This window comes from Felis catus, chromosome D1 (assembly GCF_018350175.1).
Source record: "Felis catus isolate Fca126 chromosome D1, F.catus_Fca126_mat1.0, whole genome shotgun sequence".
NCBI lineage: Eukaryota > Metazoa > Chordata > Mammalia > Carnivora > Felidae > Felis > Felis catus.
The window spans coordinates 79,979,438-80,006,378 of NC_058377.1; the positions used below are offsets into that span (position 1 = coordinate 79,979,438).

General features: G+C 36.3%; 1 protein-coding gene across 5 annotated transcripts in view; it reads left to right on the forward strand.

Moving 5' to 3' along the window:
* LUZP2 (leucine zipper protein 2) overlaps positions 1–26,941 on the forward strand; it is a 500,147-nt gene that overhangs the window by 399,080 nt on the left and 74,126 nt on the right. For all 5 annotated transcript variants that reach the window (XM_023239657.2, XM_023239656.2, XM_023239654.2 and 2 more), the window contains exons 8-9: positions 12,016–12,090; positions 21,549–21,716. In XM_023239657.2, the coding sequence (XP_023095425.1) occupies positions 12,016–12,090; positions 21,549–21,716 (243 nt within the window). The remainder of the gene's footprint in view (positions 1–12,015; positions 12,091–21,548; positions 21,717–26,941) is intronic.

Consider the following 26,941-nt stretch of genomic DNA (forward strand, 5'->3'; position numbering starts at 1 on the left):
TGATGAGGAAGGAATAGCTGAGATGAAACAAAAAAGCAAATGCTGTTTAACTAGATAGAAAGGATCAGTGGAGTAAGAGTTCAAAGTGGAGGGTCATACATATCAGCCCCCCTGTGGTTGAGTGAGCCAAGGGCCTGGATCTGAGAGTGTGCTGTGCCCGGAACACCCAGCAGGAGGAGGGTGTGGTGAGGAGTATATTAGAATGATAGGTAGTACTCCAATGATGTAGGGCTTGTAAGGTGCATTCAGGATTTTGGCTTTTATTTCAGAAGACTGGTCAGCCAACCATAGCCAATTCTAACCCATTCCCTCTTTTTGTATGGCCTGTGTGCTAGAAGTGGGTTTTGCATTTTTAATTGATTTTTTTAATGAAAAGAATTTCAGGATGTACGACTATGTCAGGATGTGTGTACATAATATGAAATTCAATTACAGAGTCAAAAAAAAAAGTCCCCTGGTATTGGAATACAGCTATTGTTTATGCACCGTCTGTACTACTTCCGTGCTATAGTGACAGAGTTGAGCTGTTGTAATGGAGACTCAAAGCTATCTAGCCCTTTACAGAAACAAGTCTGTCAACAGCAGTCCTATAGTAATGGAGGGCAGTGACATGTTTTAATCAAAACTTTTAAAGGGCACACAATCACGTAGCCATGTTTTGGTTTTAGGAGGGAAGACAACTTAGAGGAAGGCAGACTCGTTAGAAGGTGCGTCAGCCTGCGTGCTTTGTCAGGACTCAGCATCATGGGACTCAGCAGGTAGACTACTTATGAGGGAGGAGGAAGATCTGGTCTCTTTTCTACTGAGAAACATAAGGCCTCTCCAGGATATATTGTTTTCTCTTCATTCACATCAGTGATTGTACTGGTTTAATTTAAGCAGCTACATTTATAAAACATTTTTTGGTGGTGACTTTTAGGTTGAACATATTTAACATAGAACATTGTGTAATTTTAAGGTGTACAACATGTTAATGTGATAATTTATATATTGTAATATGATTGCCACTGTAGCACTATTTAGTACCTCTAGTCCCATTACATAATTATCCCTTTCTTTTCTTTTTTTTTAAATTTTTTTAACGTTTATTTATTTTTGAGACAGAGAGAGACAGAGCATTAACGGGGGAGGGGCAGAGAGAGAGGGAGACACAGAATCAGAAGCAGGCTCCAGGCTCTGAGCCATCAGCCCAGAGCCCGACGCGGGGCTCGAACTCACGGACTGCGAGATCGTGACCTGAGCTGAAGTCGGACGCTTAGCCGACTGAGCCACCCAGGCACCCCAATTATCCCTTTCTTTTCAATGGTTGGGATAATGAAGTTTTAGTGTCTTAGTAAGTTTGCAGTACAATATCCTTGTGTATATTCATTATAATATTCATTAGATCTCTGGTTTATTTGTTACTTCTTACATGTGTATAAGCTTAAACAACATCAATCTTACCCTCCCCCCATGCTCCATTCCTTTGGGAAACATTTTGAGTGTAGTGATGTTGAGGTTACTCCTGTCTTTGTCTTTTTATACTATTGTCAAGCATAAGTAGGGATGTATATGTTTTACTGAGGCATAGCCAGAGATCATGATAATCAGTGAAAACCATACGGTGTGCTTCCTTTGAAGAGGTGTTTCTGAATGCTGGATTTATATCAAATTTATATGTACATTTGTCAAAACACTGAAGCCCGTGTTAAGCCAGATACGATTCTGCCTTGGATGATTTGGGTGGGAGAATGGTTACTTTTTTTTTTCTTTTCATCTTAAGTGCTCTGAGCTGTTTGAATAGGTTACTGGGTTGAGGAAGTAAATGGGTGGATGCATAGTGGATCATTAGATGAACAGAGAAATGGATGAATGGGGAGATGGATAAGTGGGTGGATATGTGAGAACTGCATGAATAATAGGGTAGGGAGTGTGTAAGTGGAAGGATAAATGATGGCCAAATGAGTTGACTAGTAGCTAATTGATGAATGGAAAAAAATTAATGGATGAATGAATGAGGGAAGAGGGAACACATAAGGATGAGGAGCAGTAAGCCTTATAATACTTCTTATAATATTCAGTTTACCAAATTGCCCAGAAAAAAATAATAATTTTACAGGTTTAGTAAAAATGTATGATTGAGAAGATTCATTCATCATCCAGGTATGAGTTACTCAGATGGTCACTGACACAGAAACACACGAAGCCCTATGGAGGCTAAGTAGGTAAAGCAAAGTGACAGCTGCGAGACCGGCAAAATAAATATCTGACCCCCATTTTGACAGCTACAATGACAAGACATGTAACCTCTCTAACTGTGAGGTTAGACCAGTGACATGTGACAAAGGCCAACAGAAATTAAGCTGTTATTTTTGGTGTCTTTGGAGAAGCAATATAGCTAGTGAATTGGGTTACAAAGACAATTTTTTACTCAAACCAAACTGACAGCTCTAACTTCTAGATAATTTTTCCAAAGACATACCAAAAAAAAAAAAAATCAGAACCAAAACCAACTTGTACTTCAACTTTTTGCATTTATTGCCTCAGTCAGGCCTTAGAACAGCCCTTTGATGTAGTTACACTTGTTAACACTATTTTATTAAGAAGGAAATCCCACTGAGAGATTAGGTTAATTATCTTCCCCAAATTATTTGTACCGCTAAGTTTTTATGACACATTTTTTCACACAAAAAATTAATCAAGACAGTGATTGCAAAATTTCTGGTTTTCGTTTTGTGATATCTACTGGGGTTTCTTGAAATAATTTTGCCATGAAAACTTTCATTCTCATTTCGACATTTTTGTTCTTGGTCAAATGGAAGGAGCGTATTTTATGTCCCACTGAAGCTTACTACCCTTTGGGAAGCAGTGAAGTCCAGAACAATGTAATCACTGGAAGCAAAAATGTGCATTATAGTATACAATCCTAGACAAATAGTCTTAACTAGATACAAGTTTTAGAACCAGGAAGGAGTCTGAACCACCAAATTTGGTAAGGTAACCTTTGGCCGTATAAGAGTAGCCTCATTCAGGTTTTCTTGCCTCCTTTGCTATGTGTAACAATAGTGCTTAGTTTTATAAAAGTTTAAAAAATAACATAGTTAAATATCAGCATGGTTCTTGGCAAATTGTGAGTATTCCATAAATTTTTACTGATGCTGTTATTCTCATCTGACAAATGAAAAAAACAGATTTGAGAAAGTAAAGGCTTTATCAATAACTTAAAGCTGGTAAATCATAAAACAAAGACCAAACACATGCCTTTAAAGGTTATATTTCAGGACTGTTTCCAATTCCCCTTATTATAATCATTTAATGATAAATATTTGTTTTAAAAAAGTCAGTAAAATTTACGTGATTGTTGATGTCGATTTGTCTGTACTGCTGGCTTTAGTCATTATCCTAGTTAGCTCAAGTAAAATATATTTCAGCATTAAAGAAAAAAATATCATGTATGCTATTAAATATCAGAAGATCTTCAATCAGTTTATCCTATCTACTGGTACAATTTGGGAACTAGTTTTCTATAGCATTGAAAGAGAACCTATATTCTCTTGCCACTCTGAATATAACAAAAGTAAGTCAAAATTTAAACTAGAACTTTATGCCATCCTTTATTGTAGCATATGCCCTATTTAAAATAGGAAATAATTGTTAGTTTATGCATCATATCCTCCGCTACAGTGCACATTCTTGGAGTCTATATTTTATGTATCTTTATAGTCCTTATAATTTGCATATTGATTAGCACATAGTAGAGAACTCCTAATTATTTGTGGAATCAACCTGAATTGATTCAAATACAGCTCATCAATGTGTTAACAATTTGACAGTTGTACTGGCAACTGAGTCTGGGCAGAATTTTAGGTCTGGTAATGAGATGACTAAATATTAAATGATGTGATAATAGCCTGACAAAAATTAGATATCTCCCTTTAATCATAAAATAAATTATTATTAGTAATATAAGTTATAATAATATGAGTGATTGTTATCCAAATCATTATTTTTATTGTTTGTTGAACACCACCTATGTGTCCTGATCATATTCAAAAATGTTTCTAATCCTTACAAAGTCCTTTTCAGTCATATTATAATGTAATGATAATGCATTCAATCAACAATTGGGGGGGACTAATGCTGCCTCACTCTTTCCTGGGGACTTACATAATTCATCAGTGAACAAAAGCTTCCTAACTTAGCAGAGCTTATGTTTAAGCAGGTGTGATAGGCAATACTCAATAAACAGAAAACATAATCCATGTAGTATATTAAAAAGTCAAGCACTCTAAGAAAAAGAAAAAGTAGAGAGTTATAGAGGATTGAGAATTCCAGGTGGGAAGTAAGGCAGCTCACAATGTTAAGAGTCTAGAATAGGTTTGTTAAGCAGCTGACACTTATGCCAAGAATTAAGAGATGAGGCATTTGACAAAGACAACGGTAGGCTTTGGAGTTATCAAGAACTGGTTCTGAATATATTTCTTCTACATATCCTCTACCATTTGCTAGAACTCCATAAACTTTTGCACATCTAGAAAAACAGAAAGAGCAGTTACCTTGCCTGGATGTTTGACTATTAAATATAGTCAAATTGTGGAAATTGTATAGCACTTGACTAGCAGATGTTAAGCATGATGTAATATGTTAAAAAAAATACAGTGTGCTAAAAAGGGTAGCTCATGTTATATACTATTCATGGGAAATGAGATATTCACATAGGTTGCAAACTCTGTTCCATCTCTGGGTGATGTGCCACCTTTCTAGGGCTTCGCGTATTCCCTAGAGTTTAGCTCACTCTCTAACTGCTAAATTCTGTGTTTTGGGGTTCCACTTTTAAATTTGAGTGAAAAGAACAAAATAAGTCTGGTGGGAAATAGGTCATGGAAATACATTAAAAGTCTCTACTAAAATTTTAGCATTAAAATGAATTTAAAGGAGGGGCGCCTGGGTGGCGCAGTCGGTTAAGCGTCCGACTTCAGCCAGGTCACAATCTCGCGGTCTGCGAGTCCGAGCCCCGCGTCAGGCTCTGGGCTGATGGCTTGGAGCCTGGAGCCTGTTTCCGATTCTGTGTCTCCCTCTTTCTCTGCCCCTCCCCCATTCATGCTCTGTCTCTCTCTGTCCCAAAAATAAGTAAAAACGTGGAAAAAAAAATTTAAAAAAATGAATTTAAAGGAAAAAAATTCAGATCTAGAGTGGTAGAGAATTTGACAAGCTGGTATGTAGATGTTCAGTACCTGCTGCTTTTAACAAAATTCACTTAGTGGAATGAAAATTTTGAAAGAATGTTTGGGATAAGCATCCAGAGCAGCTGCTGTACTTTGGCAGTAACAAAATTAAAGCAATTGGCTTCATCCAGCCTTCAAGTGGCAGGAGGATTTGCACAGATAGAGGGGACCATGACATTTAGGCAGATTTCACATAGGAAAAAAATACACCTATTCAAAATATTTACCACTGACTTAATCCTGACATCTACAAAATTTTATGCCAGATCTTATCTCTGTCCACTCACCGCTGTTGTCAGTGATGTTAAACCATCACTTCCTGTGCCTGTTAGAAGGAAGTGTAACCATTGCCTGTCATGCCAATTAACTGCCAGGAAAGAGATTTACATGATGGACTGAAAAGGCTCCCAGAAAAGCATTCTGCGGCCTGGAAAAGTAAGGACTCAAAATTTTATCTTCAAAATGTTCAATTAAGTATAGAGTTCTTGTAAACACTGGGGTTCTACAGACACAAATGAGGACAAAACAAATTAAGTTCTCTGGAGGAAGATAAGAAATCTGTTTTCTTAGTACACTACATGGTGTCAGCTCCAAATGTACTCATTTGTTCATTCATTCATTCATCTAATACTTATTAAGCATCTCCTAGGTACCCATCACTAATCTAAGAATTATTGATTCAAGGGTTAGCAAAACAGAAGCAATTTGTGTTCTGAGACTGTTGTCCAATGAGGGAATGAGACGTTAACAAACAGATAAATGGATAGATGACAACTGTAATAAGTAGGGATTGACTTAGCCAGTATATGTTAATATAGACATGCAGATTGTCCAAATATTAAAGTATTTCTGTACCAACTGGTACATAACTATTATCCCCTTCATGCTGGCCCTTCTTGAACCCTTCATCTTTCCTGGCATCTCTCCTAGCTGTCATTCACCCATAAATAGCTAACACCTATTATAGCACGATGGCTCTGCCATAACATCCTGATAACCATGTACATCTACACTTAGATCACATAGGCAAGGCTAGCATGGGGTTTAACTTAAGTCTTGGGGGCATGTCCTGTGACCTTCCATGGAACATAGAAAGACAGGTAGTCTTATTTGGTGATGTTACAGAACTGTTTCTCATCTGCCTCCCTATCTCATAGGAGGTTGCCTTGTAGAATTTCCTATTTGCCTTCCTAATGTCATTAAGGTGTGGGACTTTCCGTATTACACTTCTGTTCCTCCTTTGGGTATAGCTGTGGGCTCTAAATGGCTTTGCTGTAGTTTGGAGTTGGATCCACAATGGCAGAGAGACATATGTTGCCTTTGATATGGCACCCTGGTTTGATGTCATCCAGTGATACTAAAGACATGGAGCCCCAACACCATGCTGATCTTCCTTATGTTTTCAGTGTGAGTAATAAACTGTCCAAATTTATTTGGGCTCCTGTCTCCTTCCTGGCTGAATTGATGGGGATATGGCAAGCCTGCTTAGGAGCTGCCAAAGTGCTGCTGCTTAGGGACTGCTTGACTACTTGACACCTGTCAAGCAAAGAACTCTCAGAACCTTGTTCCAGCATTCAGAGCAGAGTCAGATTTTATTGGGTTGTGTCCATGTCATACCAATCATTTTCTATTTCAAGAATCACAACTGGTAAAAGGAATATAAAAAATACAATATCTCACAAAGAATATAACAAGAATGATGAAATTATGTTTTCAGTCTATGAGAATCAACATTTCAACTGGGCTCTAAAAAGGATGAGTAGGAATTTACCAGGGAAAACAGGGTAACAGAGAATTTTCCATGATTCTAAGTAGAAAGAGCAGGTACATGTGAAGACCCTGAGGTGTGTAAGAAATCTTCTTTATTCGGTAAACTATAAAGAAGGCCATTGACACATCATATAATGCTTTGGGGTCAAAATATCTCTGTCTCTTCTGAGAGCCTAGTAAAACACTTGTAATTCCACCAGTGAAGTTAAAGTGCCTCTGATTTCAAATAGAACACCAATATAATTTTGTTTTCTGACTATGTAGAATACACGCTGATAGCTCTAATGATGAATACAGAAAGGTTTAAGAAGCAATGTGATGTAAAGCAGTTGAAACTGAGCCATGAGTGAAGTTGTCTACTTTGTAGGTATACCAGGACCTGTGTTGCCCAATTTAGCTTTCAAACCATTACTGTAAAAGTAGCTTAGTGTCGTATGTTTGGAGTCAGGCATACTTGGTACCAAAACTTCACTCTAGTTCTGTGTCTATTCTCTCTGCTCCGTTTTCCAAATTAGTCAAAGATGGTAATACTATCTGCCTCCTAGGTTTAATGATAGCATTTGGGAGGTAATATATGGGAATGGACATGGGCCTACCACACCATGGTAATTACAAAATGGTATTTATGATTATTAAATGGGGCTTATCACTATGTATTAGCAAAGAGAGAATAAAACAAAAATACAGATCCATATTAGATAAAAGAATATATGTAAATACCAAAAATACCCATGAATACAATAATACAGAAGCAGAAAGTATTTTATACTTTATTTATATTCACAAAGTATGTATGTGTGTATGTATTCTTTTTTCAAAGAGTAATTGCATATTTACACTTTATTTTTTTATTTTGGAAAATGTTTATATTTTGTTTATTTATTTATTTACTTATTTATTTAAATTCAAGTGAGTTAACATACAGTGTAGTCTTGGCTTCAGGAGTAGAACCCAGTAATTCATCTCTTATGATAGCCAGTGCTCATCCCCAAAATTGCCCTCCTTAATGCCCATCACCCATTTAACCCATCCCCCCACCTATGTCCCCTCCAGCAACCCTCAGTTTGTTCTCTGTGTTTAAGAGTCGCTTATCATTTGCCTGCCTCTGTGTTTGTATCTTATTTTTCCTTCCTTTCCCTTATGTTCATCTGTTGTGTTTCTTAAATTACACATATGAGTGAAGTCATATGATACTTGTTTTACTCTGACTGAATTATTTTGTTTAGCATAATGACATGTAGTTCCAACCATATTGTTGGAGATGGTGAGATTTCATGCTTTTTCATTGCCAAGTAGTATTTAATTGTATTTTTTTTATTTTTTTTTAATGTTTTTATTTATTTTTGAGACAGAGACAGAGCATGAGCAGGGGAAGGGCAGAGAGATAGGGAGACACAGAATCCGAAGCAGGCTCCAGGCTCTGAGCTGTCAGCACAGAGCCCGACATGGGTCTTGAACTCACAGACTGTGCGATCGTGACCTGAGCCAAAGTCGGATGCTTAACCAACTGAGCCACCCAGGAGCCCCATGATTGTATTTTTATGCCACATCTTCTTTATGTATTCATCAGTAGATGGACATTTGGGCTCTTTCCATAATTTGGCTATTGTTGATAGTACTGCTATTAACATTGGGGTGAATGTATACCTTTGAATCAGCACTTTGGGATCCTTTGGATAAATACCTAGTAGTGCAATTGTTGGGTCATAAGGTAGCTCTATTTTTTAATTTTTTGAGGAACTTCCATACTGTTTTCCAGAGTGGCCGCATCAGTTTGCATTCCCACGAACAGTGCAAAAGGGTTCCCCTTTCTTTGCATCCTCACCAACATCTGTTGTTTCCTGAGTTGTTAATTTTAGCCATTCTGACAGGTGTGAGGTGGTATCTCATTGTTTATTTAAACTCATAATTATTTAAAGTAACTATTAAGTAATAAGATTAAGTAGCAAGCTATTTATGTAATTTGAAGGACCACTCCTCATCCAGGATTTTAAGATAGTATATATTGAACTGATGATACCTGCCATAAAAAAGGCACAAAGTAGACAACCTCCATTTTTTCTCGAGCTATTGCAAATGAAAAATTACATATTATATTATGATCTAGAATCATTTTCTAGAAGTTATCATCTAGAAGTTATTTTCTCTTAGAAAATTCATGATAGACAAAGATAAAATAGATTCATACTAATTTAAGGAAGGTTTTTTTATCTTCATGACATAGATAAATATGACAGTAAAGAAAAATGAGATACTTCTAGATCAAATTTCAAAGCAATATGTTCAATCCAGATTTATATAGATCACAGAAACTTCCCAATGCACAGTATAAAAGGAATCATCTGATATCCACCTTTCATGAATGCAATTTTTATTTTTAGTGATAGTCATGATGAATAAAACTTCTAGATGTTTTATAGAATGTTTTATACTTTCTATATGTGTGGTTCAGAGTCTAAGACTCATTAGTTAAGAACAAAAAAGCTAAGTAGAGTACTGGGGAAGTAGCTAGAAAGTGCTGTCATGATTCCCAAGACTAATATAAAGAACAAAAATCTGTAAGGAGATGTTTGGGCATTAAAGATGATTTGCCCACGACTACCATCTATCTCTAATGGCAAATAGTGGATGGGTGGAAACTCATTCTCCCTCCTGGCCTATATCTTTTTCTCCATTTTTCTTTCATATCAATTCTACATACACAATACAAGTTCCATTGCATATTTAAGACTTTTTTTTAGTAACATGAATGACATAGTGCATATTCTATAAAATTCATCTGGCATAAAAATAAACTTGAAAGGGGTGGTTTTCTGCTGAAAGCTTCATTTCTTCAGCTGTTTCCTCAGGCTCATTGGCTACCATTATCTGTTCTTTTGTTTAACTTTAGGGCATATATTTCATTTCTCTGAATACCTAGTAAGATTTTATTCTGTGCTGGACATTGTCATTTATACGTTAGAAAGATGCTGGATTTTATATGCTTTTTAAGATTGTTCATTTTTGTCCAATAATGCAGTTAAAATACTGGTATTGCCTTGATGTAGAGTTGGCTTTATACTTTGTAAGTGCATATATGTTAACGTCCAAGATCATATCTAAGTTCTTCTCACTTGACTGAGCTAAACCTCCAAAACTCTGTCCCCACCTTGACCTCCCAGAATCTTATCTAGGTTTTGATGTAGATATAGTTCAGGTAGGCCGAAAGTAGATTTTATATTAGAGCAGGCCTCAGCAGATATTTTCTAGAATTGACCACATAACAAATACTTCACTCTTTGCAATCTATATGGTCTCCATTGCAGGTACTCAATTCTACCATGGTAGCACAACAGTTCACAATACATAAATAAATAAAGGTGGCTGTGTTCCAATAAAATTTTATTTACAAAAACAGGAAGTAAGCCAGATTTGGCCTTTGGGTTTTAATTTGCCAACCACTGCTCTCGTGCATGGCTGTTCCTTTGTTGCCTATGGTGTGTAAATAAGGCTTATGAATGTGTCTAGAATGCTAACATCCTTCTGCAAGGCTCAATCTCTGATGTGGGTTTTGTTCTGCTCATATAACAGTTATTTGTGATTAGCCTTGTGTAATATATCACCCTGTGTATGTGCAGCCCATTTCTCAGCCAAGGATTTTCAGGAACAACCCCACAAACTGATTTTTGGAAGTGCTGCCCTTGCTTGCCTCCCTCTGTCTCTGCTCCTTTTCCCAGTACACCGTAGGCATTTAATCATCCCCAAACTCTGATCTCTGCCTCCACAGCTCGGTGCAACTACAGTGATCTGCTTGGGCCACAGCCCTTGCAGCTAGGTCAGGAAATTGCCCTGAGGCAAAAAGTCTGGTATAGTGACAGTTCTCACGCAGTGAGTTTTCCATATTTCCTGGTTCACAACCTGACATAGTTAGCTTATAGTTGTTTATGGACAAGGACTAGACCAAGACCAGTTACTGTAAGCAGAAGATTGGAATCTTTTATTTTTAAATAACATAAGTATCTAACAAGAATTTAATTAATGAAAAATGAATCTTATTTACTCACGTTAATGAAAATGCAAAGTTCATTTGATTTCATGTGTGGTTTGGTTGAGAAGTTTTCATTCACCAGATCCTATAATACATTTATTTGCTATTTTCTATGCTCTGCTTTCTTCTCTAGGGCAATTTTAGCCTCATGATGTTCTCGTTTTCTAGAAATGAGGCTATTAGAACTTAGACGTAAACATCCTTATACTATATTACCAAGAAAAATTAAAAAAATATATATGCTGTTTATTCACTCTGATAAAGAAGAGAGACTCCTTTCATTCCAGAAGTCACCAGCATATATCTTCTTGTCTTTGACATGCTGTTAATTAGATGCTCAGGCTGTCATAACAAAAGACTGCCATAACATAAGCCACAGACTGGGTGGCTTAAACAACAGAAATTTATTTTCTCACCATTCTGAGGGCAAGAAATGTGAGACTAAGGTGCTGGCAGACTTGTTTTCTTGTGAGGGCTCTCTCTGCCTTGCAGAGAGTGCCGTCTCACTGTGTCTTCACATGGCCTTTACTCCAGGTGAGCATGGAGAGAGATAGGTCTCTGGTGTCTCTTCTTCTTATCAGGACATCAGTCATATGGGATTAGAGTCACCCCTTTAGGACCTCATCTCACCTTTTTTACCTCGCTAAAGGGCTTGTCTCCAAATCCAACCACGTGGTGGGAGGAGATAGTGTTTCAACATATGAATTTTAAGGAAATAAAATTCAGTCCAGAACAACTAGAAACATAACTGATTTATTTCAGAGTATTTTCAGGGACTTGAACTGGAACTCAGCAACTAGATGTGTTGGTCCAGTAAAGAATTTAGTGTGTATTAATCCAGAACAAACCATTTTCTGAAGCTTAACCACATATAATACAAAACTTTTAACCTGAGTTCTAAATAGATTTCACAAGGTATTTTTTTTTATTCTTTGCAATGAATGAAAGATGCTTAAAGTAAAAAGGGGCATTATAGAATTTACTTAAAAAGATTTGCTTTTTTTCATTTTACAGGCCCAACAACTTACTGATCTGGAACGAAAATTAGCTGTGGCCAAAATTGAGCTGGAGAAAGCAGCTCTTGACCGGGTAAGTTTACATCCATGAATCGCTGCAACTTCAGTTTTAGCAGCAAAACTAGGGTATACCTATTGCTTCACTTGATTTATTAATGCAGTTCCAGATGCCATGCTTGGAAGATGGTTATAGAATTCATGAGTACTTGATATTCTCCTGGGAACCCAATTCTTTCCTTGTTTTTGCTGCTACAGTAAACTGACTCAAGGTTCAGCCTTGTGAGTTCATGGCTTCATTTTCCACCTTACTGGTACATTTGTTCCATAATACTACGAATAAACATGCTTGAAAGCACCAACAAAGATGCCATGTATTAACTCTGGTTGAATGAGTTATGAAACAAATGGAAGTAGTCATTGACACTTTTTATTTTGGAAATTTTAAATCAGAGTTCTGGAGGTAGAGTCATGAATCAGGAAGGTAGCTGTCCTAAACAAATCTGTCCTAACCAAGATAATGAAAGTGTGGGTGACTGTCCATCTTTAGGACAGCTTTTCTTAAATATAATTCATTGCCATGACAGTTGCATTTTTAAAGTTCACAAAGTTGTGCTGCCATCACCACTAATTCCAAAAGATTTTCTTCACCTCTTTTCACCCTACCTATTTCATTTTGGTTTTATTAATCTTTCATTGTGTTACGATTATGTGTTGCCAGGATAAACCACAACTCCAATATGATGCGTACCTGTGCTTTTCAGTACTCTTCATATTAGAGATACATGGAGACTAGGCCATTGGCATATGGAGAGGGAAACATAGAGGAATAAATCGATTATATAATTCAGAATTATGGTATCTGGCAACATTTCTTAATGCCTCTCTTTTTTTCACTTTTAAATCAAGTTTATAGAATTATGGTAAGTAAATATTCCTTTATTCTATAATTCATTCAGAACAAAAGAGTAGAGTTATTTTAAAATAATTTCTTTGTTTCCTCACACCCATTTATCAAATACCCAATTCAATTTTCTGTAATACTTAGGTCATATATCTAGCACATGTTAATATAGGAAACTCTGAATCTGAGAAATCAATCATAGCATTTTAGACTTAAGGAGACAAACACCACATTATTCTCCATCAAAATCTTGGAAAGTAACAGGGCTATCCAGGAGTAATCTGCATTTTACTAGGCCTTCAACACATCCCCCTGAGATCAATTCTTGATTGGATTGGAATTATCAGCCATCATTCTGTCTAACATTGGAAAGGTAGACCCTTTCTTGTGGAAGATATCATCTGGGGAATTTTTGGTTCATTTATACACAGTGTTTGACATGTAATGAAAGCATTCTAGACATGTGGAGAGGGAATACAATCTGATCGGTATACAAAAAGAAAACAAGGAAAGCATAACTGGAACTGATTCAGAGACTGAAATGAGAAGACAAAAATTTTACAAACATGATGTGTGTGTGTCACAATAGTGGAAAGTAATCAAAACAGAAAAAAAAAGATAAAATATTTCACTAGACTCAGAATCTATAAAAAATCAGGTAGATATTCTAGAATTAGAACAATATAATGCACATAATTAAGACTTTAATGCTGTTCAGTAGAAGAGTGGATGATTGGACATAATAGAACCGAAGACAAGTAAAATGTAAGGACAGTTAATGTCCAATACCTTTACTAATATAGAGAAGGTACAGATAAGTGGAAAGTAAATAGAAAGAGAATAAGAAATGTATATCAATTCAAAAAAAAAATTAAAGTATTTATAACTGTTGTCCCAGAAAGAATGACAAACAGAAGCAATATTTGTAGGGATAATGACTTAAAAATTTTCCACATGGAAAATTATAGATCAGTCCAAGAGACAGATGTCACAATCCTAAATCAATATGTAAACAGCAATATTCCTTTAAATTGTGTATAAATTTTTAAAAGTACACTTAAGACCCATGCACTTTTTTCATTATCTTCTATATTTCACTGCAATTTATTAACAAAAGGTATCTAACTTTAGAAAATTTTAAATGCGAATAAAAACAATAAGATGTCATCTCAACACCATCAAATTGGTAAAAATTAAAAAGCCTGATGATACCAAATTCTGATACACTAGTGGTGGGAGTATAATTATTAAATCAGTGTAAATGTATGTATCCTAGAATTTGCACTATCCCTATGTGCTTGGAAACATGCATAAAGACATTGAATACAATAATGTTTGTATTCATAGCAAATTGAAATAATTTAAATGTTTACTGTTAGAATTAGCATATATATTTTATATATTTTCCATACTTATATTTTCAAATAGTAATCAAAATTTAATATTAATGAATAAATATAAAGACATTTATATCAATATTGATACATCTGTAACATATACCGTTGAGTAAAAATATTCAGAATTATACATATAGTATTCAACAATTGTTCAAATACACAAATCACATTTTGTTTTGATTATATATCAGATAAATAGCTGAAGTAGAAAAATACATATCAAATTCAAGGACCCATTGCCTTGGGGAAAGATGGAGTAAAATAACACTAAGAATGCTTTAAAATACTTCTACTAATAATTGTATAAATTCTCTAGTAATTGTATAGACACAGATAAATAATCTTTAATTCATATACACACATATGTGTATTGTACATATTATATACATGCATCATGTTCTATATGCATTGTATATATACGTTAGATACATATAATACATGCCATGCATATGTGTATATTACCAATATGTATATGCATGTTTCATATGTATTTTATAAAATTATAATAAATACCATATGTGACAAATATGTATAATAAACATGATGCTTTTTAACATTTAATTCAGATTGATATTTACCTGATATTTGTTATATTGTTCTCTATATACCCCTATATTTTTCAAAATAAGTTACATTAAAAAATAAAGAAAAGTGTGCTATCTCCCGTCAAGAGCTTTCCATTTTGGAGATCACAGCATAGCAACCATTTTATTTTAAAAAATAAACAAGTAAGATGATCATAGACTTGCTTTGAAATAATACACTGTATACATTTAGCAGTTTTCTAAGGAAAAGAGGTTGCCTTCTAGCCATCAAGTTAAACTATGGGTGTTTTGATACAGGATAGAGTAGATGGAATATTTCAGGCAGATTCATTATGGGGTTCTTAAGGTATCTCCCTTCTATGCAGTAGCTGTGAAGAACCAGGCTAAAATTCTACTTCCCAGGTACTTGGGTCTCACATAGGCATTACCACAGATGGCCAAAAACAATTACATAGCTAGCATAACTAACTTTTCAAACAGGATATACAGAAGGTATTATACTAACAAATTAGTAAGGGCATTTTGTGAATTCTAATGATATTGCTTCTTAAGGTTTAGATCTTTGACAATGAGGCTTTTAAATGAACAACTAGATATTTTAACAACTCCATTCCTTTGTGATTGTCTTATTTTGTGTTTTTCCGAGTATTTAAAATAATATTTAGTAGTTTTGAGGAAGTCTGCTTGCTATTTTGTAAGTGAGGTCAAGTATAATTCATGTTACCAAGATTCCAGCTTTATGAGATTTTTTTTTAATTTATGAAAAGAGAAGTTTATACTAATTTATGTTAATGTGTGTTGACTATATACAACTCATGCTATAAAATACTACTTTTTAAAAAGGGAAAAAAGTCTTTACAGAGTTGAGAGAATCAGAAAATCAGAATACATATGATCCTAAAATTCAACTAGACCATTAAAAAAAAATTTTTTTTAATCCTTTCTCTGGACATCCCTGCCACAATCTCTATAACATGCTTTATATCCTGGGAAGACACTGGATTCCTATGACCCTGAGCCAGTCCAGCCTCCTCTAAGTTTTTAACAATTCTGTTAGAAAGTTCTCCCTTACATTAAATCTTTTCCGTGGTTTGACTTCAAATAATCCACTTAGTCAGGTTTGAAATGGCTACATAGGTTTGACATGCCAGTCCTGTGACTACCATGCAGTAGGATGTATGGGAAACTGAAAACATGTATGAATCATGGTCTGGGATTCCACACCTCTCACATTTCATTGGGCACCAAAAATTAGGAAATAATTGTTTGCAGAGCTAGGAGGTCTCCGAAGCACAGAGAATGAATATTTTAAGTACTTGTGGGTTGTATAAACTGGTATGGTCACATAATACTTCATGGGCAAATTATAATTTGGCCTTAGTCACAGAACCCCAGGTTAACGTAGTTTTTGTGGGTTTTTTTTCCCACCTTTGTCTTACCCATTCTATGCTTTTCTCCACCCCATCTCTATCCATTCCCCACTTAGGTGTGCCTAGCTCACACCGTGCCACAGTCTGGATTCAGCAGGAGAGGCTTGATATTGCAGTATTTATATAAAGGTCTCCAGAATCAGTCTACCTGTGTTCAAATCATAAGTCTTCCACTGAATGACCATGTTCAAATTCCTCAAACTCCTTATGCTTCACTGCAAAATGGAATAATAGTAAAACTTACTTTATAAGGGTAGTGACAAAACCATATGCATCCAACAAAAAAAAAAGTACTGAGAACTTTTGGCATATGGAAAACCCTCAGTGAGCATAGTAATTATTAATATGAGTGAGTGAGATCATAGACACTGCCTCTCTGTGGTGACAGGTTTTTCTCTGTAACCTTCAGGATCTTGTCACTGTTTTTGCTACAGTAAACTATAAATGCATTTTGTATTACTGCAGGTCGGTTTCAAGAAATCTCTTGTACCATATGTATGAGGCTCATAAACTGCAGTCATAAAGGCCGGTGGAAATGCTAGCTCACTTCAAAATGGATAAAAAGTACAGTTTAATGAAATTGCTCTCCACCTCTCTCCATCATCTTTATATGAGACTTTTTTTTTTACTCTCTTCAGTTGCCTAGCGCTCAAGAATGTTATATCTGGGCTTCAAATAACCTTAAGTACCTCATAAATATTATCAAAACACCTTCACACTCTAACGTGGTTCCCACGACATGTTTAATAAAAGAAGTTTCAGTTTACTATCCCAATATACACAATAATAATCTCAAGATCTAAGAATCAACCTTGGTTTTGCAAACAATTATTTATTTGGCAATATCTTATGAATTATCGTTAGCCTCAGCTACTGGCCTGTAAAAAAATAAAAGCTTTATGGTATGGAAATCTATCTCTCAAACTTTCCTATTAAAAAAAGTTTCCCTTGCGTTGGACCCTCACAAAATTTTGCCCAGGAAAGCATACTCTATTACATTCGTAGCAAAGATGACGCACGTTAGGCAATCTTCAGAGATTCCCAGGACTAAGTAGGAAAAGAAGAACAAGTCCTCTTGCCATATGTGTCTGACGCATAGCAGGAGCATAATAGGTTGTTATTGAGTAACTAGATAAATGAAGATACAATGTCGTAAATTAATGAACAAGCTATTTATCTCTCCACCTAGAGCAGAGAATCAAAACTGTCAAAATGGCCTTACAGGATTCATAGAGTTGATTTCATGGCAGAAATAAAAGTTAAGGCGAGAACATTTGGATTCACAGCCCTTCGTAGTCTTTGCAAAGCCAGCAGTCTATATTGCACCCAGATATCTCTGAGGACCTCACACCTTAATGTAAATGAATTAAAAGAGGCATGAATAATGTCTTGTGAATTTCTGTCTATTAGGAAGTGAGAAATTAGAGGCACAGTTGTCCTTGCAAGGTATATCTTGTTCCCAGGAAAAAAAGTGCATTTTTCTGAGAAGAGTCCTCCTATAGACACACACAAAATTGCCTTCTAAATCTCCCACCATGTTAAGATCATCTGTGTACACAATAATTTCTTATCAGCTTCACATACTATATAGCACAAGCTTTAATGTCCAAAAGAATACTTTCTTTATACAATATACAGGATAAAATGAGAAATATTTCATATTTTCTCATGTAAAACAGCACCAGCCTATATCCTCTGGAGGGTTTGCCTTATTTATTAAATGAGCAAACATTTGTTGAGTTAGAAACTGGGATGCTTTACTGGCCATCAATGAAATTAAATTATAATGGATATAGATAAAACACTAACCATATAAACAATAAGGTAGTCTGCAATGACAACAAGGCTCCATAGGACTTAATGTAAGTAATGTGTCAGAGACTTTAAGGAAGGGGTATTGCTTGAAAGTCAGAGACTTTAAGGAAGGGGTATTCAGGAACTGTGTTTCCAAGAAGATAAGATGTGAACTGAGAGAGAAATTTTAAGTGGAAGTTTTCTCGTAGATATTTGGAAAAGCGGTTGTGTAGGCACAAGAAACAGCAAGTGTAAAGGCTCTAGGATACAAATTCGTTTGGAATCTTTGATGGGCTATAAATAAAAGGCGTGTGGCAATCAGGTTTTTCTTAAAAAGTTTGCCTTTTGCTATCATGTGGCAAAACAAAGTGGGAAGAGGGGTTTGGTGCAATGAGAAGAAAAGCAGGGCGAAAACAAGACTGACCTTAGGAGGGAATAGGTTGTAAGATCCTGGGCAAAATATACTTTATACAGTTTCCATCGTATTTCATTAGGTGACATACTGTTAAGGTGAACTTCAAAATGAACAGTAGCCTTCAATTTCAAAACAGACTGCATCCAGCAGTATAAATGAAAATATAATGATGTTGTGGTATAAAATCATTTTCTGAGTCCTGCTCATGGAACTGGGTCAAGCCAAACCCTGCGTAGTATCCTTAACAGTCTCTCTTAAGTCAGAGAAACTAACTAGGAAGATGTTTTTATGGAAGACAGCTGAGCAAATGAGGACAGGGTGGCTCACAGCCAACTGGGGTGTCTGGCAGGAAAAATCTACAGTGTAATCAAGGAGCAGAGACAGAATCTAAGGTAGCAGGTCAAGTTCTTATGGTTCAAAAAAGAAATAAAATCAGGAGGTGAGAGGTTAGGAATCGGTTGAAACAGAAGAGTAAAGATAGTCCTACTACCGTGGCCATGAAAGGTGGTGAGCTGGAGGTTGTGTCATTGTGATGTTGATTCTGTCACGTCAGGAGACCTATGCAAACAGATGAGATTATCGCACCAAGTTCGGATCATTAAAAATATAACATATATGTACCTCTCCCCCCCACCCCTGTATTGTTCTAGTGGAAATTTTATCTTGCCTGAACAGCATTTGCTGGAAATTGATGTTCTAAGCTATTAACTTGATGCAGTTTATTATATAATTTCAGCATCCAAGTTCAGCCATTACTCAGAAATTTGTTTGCTATGGTGAAGTATGCCTTAGGCCTGTTATAGATCCAACTTTTATATACATAGTGTATTTAGAGGGTCCAAGGTATGAATGCAGTGAATAAAATAACCATCATTCCTTCCTGCATGATCTGAGGTGATTGAAAGTCTACATTTCAGAGGCACATTAACCTTGAGTCTGGGCCCAAACCTGCTGACTCTGTCATATTAGCTCTATTTCCATTGTCTTGCTATAATATGTGAGACAGAAAACATGTAAATTATTAAGTACTACCTGGGATATTTCACTTGTGACACAACACACAATGCCATCATCTTCTAGTCCATATTGACGGAAAAAAAGAGTCAGCCGAGATTATAACAAAGCACCAGTAGGGAGAGAAATTTGAACGATTATTTCATTTTTTTTTTCATTGAGATAGCTTGTCACTCTCCTTCCTCGACATAGAGAAACAACACTTTCACTTAAGTGTTTAAGTCGGTTATTCAAAACACTTTCCCTTCTAATGTGTCAAGGATCATGATAAGTGCTAAATACACAGTTTTGAACAAAATAGTCAATTTATACGTGTGTGTGTATATATATATATGCATAAAAATTAAAAATTAGGGATAAATTATATGAAGAAGACAAATACATGATAGAATAGAAAGGAGAAAGGAAAGAAAGTAATGGGGTGGAAGAAGGACAGGAAGTTAGGGGCTCAGGTGAGCAGACAAAAGGGACCATTTTGAGGAAAAAGGTCATCATTCAACTTAGCCATGTCCTGTCCACTTAACAACACTCCTCCATCCTAGTTCTTATCAGATTTTTATGCTGTCTTAGATAACTTGTCAAGGAAATATTAATGAGAAGAAAATACACATTGGTTCTGTTTCTTATATATTTCCAAGTTGCTGCTCTTCTTGCTGCTTTGTTTTGTTTTTAATCTCTTGCTATCACGAAATAGATGTCTTAACTGATGTTCTAGCAAGACATTCTTTCTTGTCTTCAAAAAAAATCTTGTCATGTACCACAGAAGAGTAGGAAGCTCAGAGGGAGACCTTGGGAAGGATCTACGCCATAGAACAGAAAAGAGGAGCAGACGCTACATGGAGGTGTATTCCTGGCATAGTGTATAAAAGACAGTAGATTTTTGAGGAGTATGCTACCTTACCGGGAAGACAACAGACTTCGCCATTCCACTGATCCGTGCATACACTGCATGTGCCGTCTCCACATGTGCCAGCTTGTCCAGGGATCTTGACGCCAGTAACTCATCTCTTCATCTCTCTTGCCCCAAACACCACATCTCATGTGTTGAGACAGATGGTTATGTAACATATTCCTATTTGAGCCTACATCCATACCCAAAATTATCCCTGGGTTACCATAAGATTCCTAAAAGTTGTAGGTCTCTATTTTGGCTCCGGGTGGGTTGGGGGGGTGGGTGGGTCTCTCTGTGATTTGTACTCAGCTTTATATTATTATTATTTTTTTACTCTATCAACTTTTAAAAATATTTTTAGCAGTGGAATCTGGTGGTAAGATGGGAGTTACAGATAGTTGTCTACGTTAGTTCGGTCTGCCTTGTGATATAAACCAGAAAAAAAAAAAAGTCTGAAAACCTTGAGCTTTCATTTCTTTAATTAAAATAGTAACAGTGATACCAGTTTCACAGTTGCTAGAAAACATAAACTTATTTCTCACATGTGAAAGAGTTTGAAATACTGTGATATCCTATGCAAATATAAGAAAGTGTAAATTTTATAATTTATAATCACATCAGAGTAACAAGTACCACTTAACAAGGCCCATAGGAAGTAAGAGTTTTATTAGAAACAAAATTTGTTTTCTCCAGTATGTGGAGAAATTGAGTGGTGCTGCAGGCTAATCCGAGAAACACAGGGGCCTACATTGCCCCTGTGAATAATTTGTAGTAAAAGAGATTAATATTAATAGAAAGATGGCAGGTTTCTAAGGACGTTTTCTACTTGAAGATGACCCTAGCATCTTCATTGCCTTGCCAGCAAACTATCACTATTGAAATCATATCCATTCAAGTAACATGTCTCTCAATTTCAGTGTTCAAAATATATCATGAGACACAGCTCCTAAAAACAGACTGTGTGTGCATTAAACAGCACGTCATAGCGGAATTTAGAAGTTAAGCAATTACATTTGAAAATTGGTAGGCATTTGTGTGGGGAATGAGTGTAGGCTAGGAGGACAGGGAGAATCAAATCAAATAAAATCGAGGACCACCAGAACCACATGTTAACAGTTGTCATCTCTCTCGTTTTATCCATAGGACTCACAGCTGAAAGCAATGAAAGAGACTGTCCATCTCTGCCTGTCAACTGTGTTCCGTAATCAACCGCCTCCCCCTTTGAGTCTAGCCAGGACAAATCCAACTCAGATGTCAGTTCCCCCTGGGACAATTGACAGTATGATTCCTGATGCAAGGACAAAAATCAAGGTACGCTTTAGTCATGCTCTAAAAGTATAATCAAATAATACATTGTCTTTATATTTTATTCTATGTGATCAGCAGAGTGGATCCAAGTAAGGTATCAAATTCACTGAACGATTAGGAAGTAAGTAGAAGTTACTAACCCTTTGTAATGTCTTTGTGGTCACTTGGAGAATATTGGAAGACATCATTTTTTTCTAGAGAGCCAGTTGTTCTTTAGGCAAGATTACATAACTGTAAAATAATCGTCATTATTATTCTAAAATCTAAAATGATTTTAAAATAATATTTTAAGAGCATTTTATTTATACTAACTATAATCGCTTAGTATTATAATTTAATACATTTCTCATTATACAATTTAATTTTATGTTACTTAATAATATCTTAATGATGATAATTATTTTATAATTTAAAATCTCCTTTTTTAAAGGTCTATTTATTTATTTTGAGAGAGTACATGAGCAGGGGAGGGACAGAGAGAGAGGGAGAGGGAGAATCCCAAACAGACTCCCAACATGAGACTCAATCCCACAAACCATGAGATCACCTGCACTGAAATCAAGAGTCAGACGCTTGGGGTGCCTGGGTGGCTAAGTTGGCTGAGCATCTGACTTCAACTCAGGTCGTCTCAAAGTCTGTGAGTTTGAGCCCCACGTCAGGCTCTGAGAGTTCAGAGCCTAGAGCCTGCCTCAGATTCGTTGTCTCCCTCTCTCTCTCTCTGCCCCTCCCCTGATGGCTGTCTCTCTCTCAAAAAATTAAATAAACCTTAAAAAAAATTAAAAATAAAGTTGGACGCTTAACTGACTGAGCCACCCAGGCACCCAAAGAAAACATCTTATACCACATGCACCAGAAGCTTAATATGGAAAATACTTTCTCTTGGGCATAACCATTATCATTCCAAAAGTAGATCGTTTTTAAAAAAATTAAGTCCATAGTTTTCAACGCTTCCTACACGTGAGACTCACTTGAGATACTTGTAAGAAAATCCTCACCCTTGGTACTCCCCCCAAACCCATTAAATTATTTCTGGTTAGGCTCTACTCATCAGTAGCCTCTAAAAGCTCCCCAGGGGATTTTGCGAACAATTGAGTTAAGCAGAGCTTCCTCCAACTCTGCACCACCACACTCCCTTAGACAGGGCAGAGGGGCATTTGTTGCTTTTTGTTTCAGTTGTCAGAACCTCCTATTTACAGGCTCCCACTTAAATAAATCCTGACAATCTGAAAGAGTTATTACAGAAAGTTTAGTTTCAGGCAGTATATTTGAGAGTGCCGGTTCTTTAATCACTTGCCTTAGGACCACTTACTATTACAATGAGTATTCTAGGAGCAGCTGGTGGTCAGTTGGGTAAGCACCCGACTCTCGGTTTTGGCTCAGGTCATGATCTCACCATTACTGGGATGAGGCTCTGTCTGCGCAGAGCCTGCTTGGGATTCTCCCTCTCCCTCTCTCTCTCTCTCTGCTCCTCCCCTGCCTGTGCACATGTGCACATGCTCTCTCTTTCTCTCTCAAAATAAATAAATAAACATTAAAAGCCCAGACACACCCGAGAACCACTGATGCAATTACACAGTGATGTAGTACATACTTTGGGGCTTTTTTTTTTTTTACTGCTTATTCTGATTCCCTACATTTGGATTAAAAGAGGTGTGCACAGATGGCAGATTAGAGAAATATTATTTTCTGAATCAAAAACAAGAGACAAATCTAATGTTTTTAGCTGTTATCAATGTATGGACTGCACAGATTTAGTCTGTGTAATCCCATGTTTCTCTGTCAAAAATCATTTAAAGTATGTATTCCCATTTAATCTTATTCTAGTTTTATTGTATACCTAAGGATCTCTATAATGTTTAGGCCAATATTTTTCTTTTTTTTTTCCTGCCTCTGAAAACTCTAGGTCTAAAGTGTTTATTTACTTAAACAAATTCAGGAAGAAAGTTGCATAATAATATATTTTTTATGTTTCCGAAAAACCCTGAAGAAATTCACTGAAACTGGTTACTCGTAAAATGCCCAGCTTCTCACACAATGTTACCCACCCACCAGGAAGCCACACTCTACTTCCTTAGTGTTGGTCTAAGGGAGGAGCAAATGTTCAGCCTTATTAAGTCTGATGACTTTGGGCAAAGCACTTTGTAATTCTGTGGGCACACAACACTTGTGTCCAACTCAAAATATGTTTGTTTAGGCCCAATTAAAACTGGGCTCTCTATGACCCTGACTGTGTGAAGGAAATTACTGATTGTTACTTACCTGATTTACTATGAATAAATGTAGGTCCTGTCATTGAAATAAATAATAAATATTTATTATTTCCCTTGGCTTATCACAGAAAAAGGTAGGAAGCATTTAGATGAGCCTGGTTTAGCAATTGCTCATTTCTCAAAAAACAATAACAGAAAAATCCAATTGCTTAAGATAAAATTCAGTAAATCTAAGTTGATGTATTGTAGAGCATTCTAGTTTATGGATTGGCATTAAAAGCTTCTCTACGGTTTCTGGTTTGTCCTCATTCTTTATCTTTTCATTAGTGGTGGAGATTGTACTTTATGTGTACTTGGGGCTTAATCTCTATGCAGGCACCTCAGATAACATTTTAAAAATCCTGAATGGTATGATGTCATATAGGGTGTATATAAGAGAAACCCTTCAGTCATAGAACCTTTTCTCTATATATATTAAAAAGGAACTTAAAATTTTTTTAATGTTTACTTATTTTTGAGACAGAGAGAGAGAGAGAGAGAGAGAGCACAAGTGGGGAGGGCAGAGAGGGAGACACAGAGCCTGGGCAGGCTCCAGGCCCTGGGCTGTCAGCACAGAGTCTGATGCAGGGGTTGAGCTCCTAAATCAGGAGATCATGACCTGAGCCGAAGTCGGACACTTAACCAACTGAGCCACCCGGGCAAAAATGGAGCGTTTAAATGAGGGCATTTAACGGGTACATCTTCAGAGTTGGCCAACTGCAGCCACGGGGACATGGTGATGGTATGCCTGTATAATTGTGAGAGGCTCACATCACTTGCCCTCTCTATGCTTCAGTTTCCTCAGTGCCTACCAGAGTGTTGTTGTGACATGAACATTACAAATATGGGCTCCTAAATGTCTTACTTAGGCTCAGGTCATGATCTCGAGGCTCGTGAGTTCTCTGCTGCCAGCACAGAGCCTGCTTCACATCCTTTGCACCCCCCGCTTTCTCTGCCCCTCCCTTTAATGTTTTAAATAAACATTAAAAAATAAAAATAAAAACAAATAATCTCCCTGTTTCCACGATTTATAACTGGTCTCATCTACTTCCATTTGGTTTCTTAAATCTTCAACTTTTGAATGTTTTTTCCTGAAATCTGTGAGACATTTTCAAGTAAGCTATTTTCAACTTACATCTGGAAACAGACAAAATGCCCCCAACCCTCCCCCCAAAAAATGTCATTTTATTTTATTTTTCTGAAAGAAGATTGATAATTCAGTCAAAATTGTCATTGTATTATCCATGTGTGTGTATATGCATATGTGATTCATACATACATACATATATTGTAATATACACGTTATTACAATAAATGTAATATACACATTATTACAATAATGTAATATACACATTATTACATTAAATATATATTTTTTCACTGTGGATTTTAAAAGCACAGATTTCATTAGGTGGGAAGTTCAATATTACAAGAATCTACTAGCAAAAACCTAAAAAATAATTAGTGTGTTGATAACCTCCACTTTTTTAATTCTGGAGGATGGATGCCTTTATATGTTTCTGCTGAGAACACTCAGTCAGGTCAGTCAGCCTCTTTTCCTTCATTATATTCTCCATTCTCTGCTTCTCTCTAATCTGAGTGAATTTTTTCTTAACCTTCCAAGTTAAAATTACTTATCTCTATTCTCAGTGGTTTGATAGCACAGTGTTTATCCCTCACAGCTCTTGGTCATACATTGAATACAGTGATGGCTACATATTGCTCTCTCCTTAAAGGAAATGACTGTGCTTTAGCTCCATGATTTGCTCTACATTTGTCAGTGTCCAGACTGATGTTTCTACAGAATTCATTTGAAATGACACTTGCTGTGTTTCCAGCCAGTTTGGGCTGTTACCACAAAATGCCATAGACTAGGTGCCTTAAATAACAGACACTAATTTCTCACAGTTCTGGAGGCTGTGAAGCCCAAGATCAAGGTGGTCTCAGATTCAGTTCTTGATAAGGGTCCTTCTCTATTGTAGACAGCTGCCTTCTAGCTAAGTGCTAAAATGGTCTTTCTTAGACGTGTGTGAATGGGAAGAAATCTCTCTCTCTCTCTCTCTCTCTCTCTCTCTCTCTCTCTATATATATATATATATATATATATATATTCTTTATAAGGGCACTAATCCCAGCATGAGAACCCCACCATCAGGACTTAATCTAAACCTAATTACCTTCAGAAGGACCATCTCCTAATACCATCATATTGGGGGTTAGGGCTGTAACAGGAATTTTAGAGGACACAAATACTCAATCCATAGCAGTGCTCCTCTTCTTGTATATATTCCTTATTTGGAAGTTAGAGAACATATATTATTGAGTGCTCATTATGGGCTTATTATTCAATTAAATTGTTTTCCATCTGTAAGACAGGCCTGGGATCATCATTGGGGATGCAAATTTGAAATCACACAACCCTGACCTTTTGGACTCTGAAGGCTAATTCTCTGTAAAGAGAGAGAGGAAAAAAATGCAAGGGGTATGTGGTAGGTCAGGACTTTGTTTGTTTTTAGTATTTAGAATTCAATAGCTTTCATTAAAGATAAAAACTAAGGAGACTTGGATTCAAAAGCACATGAGATTATGTCTTTGTTATGAGATTATGTATTTTTTATGTAGAAAATGTTCCAACAGAGAGGCAAAGAGCAAAGGTTCAAGCCAGTAGCTCTGATCTGCATTTGAATAAAATAACTCTAAAGTGCAGTGGAAACAAGCAAACCAGTGACGCTCTATTTCATTGATCAATGCAGGAGATGACGGTGATCTGATGTAGGGTGCAGAAATGGACACAGGGTTCCAGAGCTAATGGGGGCATAGAACTGCTATATATAAGTGGGATCCATAAAGGCAGGAAGTGAAGAACACTCAGTGCTTGCATTCATTCACTGTGATGCAAAAGGCAAGAGGAGAACTCAAATTGGTTTGTTTTTCAACATGCTAAGTGTTTGAGGTCTCTCATGCAATCAAATGTCTATA